A 1,502-nucleotide genomic window follows, 5' to 3' on the forward strand; every position below is an offset into this window, starting at 1 on the left:
TGTATATGTATGTATATGTGTGTGTATATATATATAATGAAGCTGGAGCAATAAGTCAACAATTTGCAGAATGTTATTTCTTTTTTGTTTGATTATTTGTGTAATCACTAGAATTATCAAATAATAATGTTACAGCCCTAATGTAGATGTTTGAATAATAATAATCATATTAATTAGTTTATTTATCACTGAAGAGATTCTCTTCATATTGTCGTTTTAGATTCATCAGCACCTGCCTATTTATTCTGCTGGGATCCGGGAGTTTCAGACCCAGCTGGAGCACCTGCAGATACAGCAGGCCAAGCTGGCCGAGACCCTCACACATGATAAGGGGTACGGCTCGTTTTAGAGCAAGGATTTGTTGTGGAGAATATATTTGAGTTGTTTGAAACTATGGTTCATTTTGCTCCACAGCTGTCAGAAGATGCAGATGCTGCTGGAGAAGATAACGGCAATTCATCAGCAGTATCGCAAAGACAGGCTCACAGGAAGTATGCAGACTTTTTTTTTGATCACTCGACACTTATTTTATTTTTATTGTGGCCTTTAAGGACAGACTATAGATTTAGTACTGTGAAAAAATATCACAATAATAAAACATTTTTTTTATCAGATCAATAATAATCTTTTGTGTACATTCAAAAGGAAGTTTTAAAGATACATATATATAAAACATTTTTACACAACAACCTGTTCTATAAGTTATAAAAAGCTTAGTGAAACTCTGCTCGCTATATACAGTCCTGATTACTGCCAGAGCTGTCAAACAAGAAATCACTTAACCCTTCATAGAGCACTCAGTGCAATACTTTGAAAATATACATTTCAAGCCAATAATTTCATTGGAATCCTGGACAAAACCTTATTATCTTGGTAACAGTAAAAAAATATGAATATTTTGATGGCAAAAATTTATGTAAATGTTACAACTAGAAATGGCAACTTGCCCGAATATAGTAAGAAAAATAACAAAAGCGCTTCTATAAGAAATTCATGAAAAACACTGAGAGTGAAAGAAAGACATTTTTTTGTACAACATAACCTTAGAGACATTAATGCTGATACTGGCACTTATATTTTTTAGTTTATAAACCTAAATACAATGGTTAACTAGACTTATTAACTTTTTACCTTTACTTTTTAACTTTTCAATTAGCTTTTACCTTTTTTCTTGACTTGTTAACTTTTTCAACTTACAGTAGGTAATATATCATTCAAGGGCTCACTTAATTGGTCAAATGCTAACATAAGATGTAGCAGTATCTTTGCTGAATGGCTGGATATAGATCTTCTACTTCTAGACCTCACTGAGGGACGGGGGGGGGGCCTTGTTTGTAAACACTATGCAAATGATCAAAAACGCTAACTTGGCCTATAAAGGGTTGAGAAGAAGAAGTCTGACAAGAGGAAGTAGGCTTAAGCACTACAAAAAGAAGCACATCATGAGAAAACAGCATTTAAATATATTTATATTATATATAATACAAATATATATATATATA

General features: G+C 32.5%; 1 protein-coding gene across 1 annotated transcript in view; it reads left to right on the forward strand.

Moving 5' to 3' along the window:
- ikbke (inhibitor of kappa light polypeptide gene enhancer in B-cells, kinase epsilon) overlaps window positions 1–1,502 on the forward strand; it is a 30,661-nt gene that overhangs the window by 23,789 nt on the left and 5,370 nt on the right. Inside the window, exons 13-14 of the mRNA XM_015372436.1 lie at window positions 221–333; window positions 415–491. Of these exons, the coding sequence (XP_015227922.1) occupies window positions 221–333; window positions 415–491 (190 nt within the window). The remainder of the gene's footprint in view (window positions 1–220; window positions 334–414; window positions 492–1,502) is intronic.

Source organism: Cyprinodon variegatus, unplaced genomic scaffold (genome assembly GCF_000732505.1).
Source record: "Cyprinodon variegatus isolate N-32 unplaced genomic scaffold, C_variegatus-1.0 Scaffold72, whole genome shotgun sequence".
Classification (NCBI taxonomy): Eukaryota; Metazoa; Chordata; class Actinopteri; order Cyprinodontiformes; family Cyprinodontidae; genus Cyprinodon; species Cyprinodon variegatus.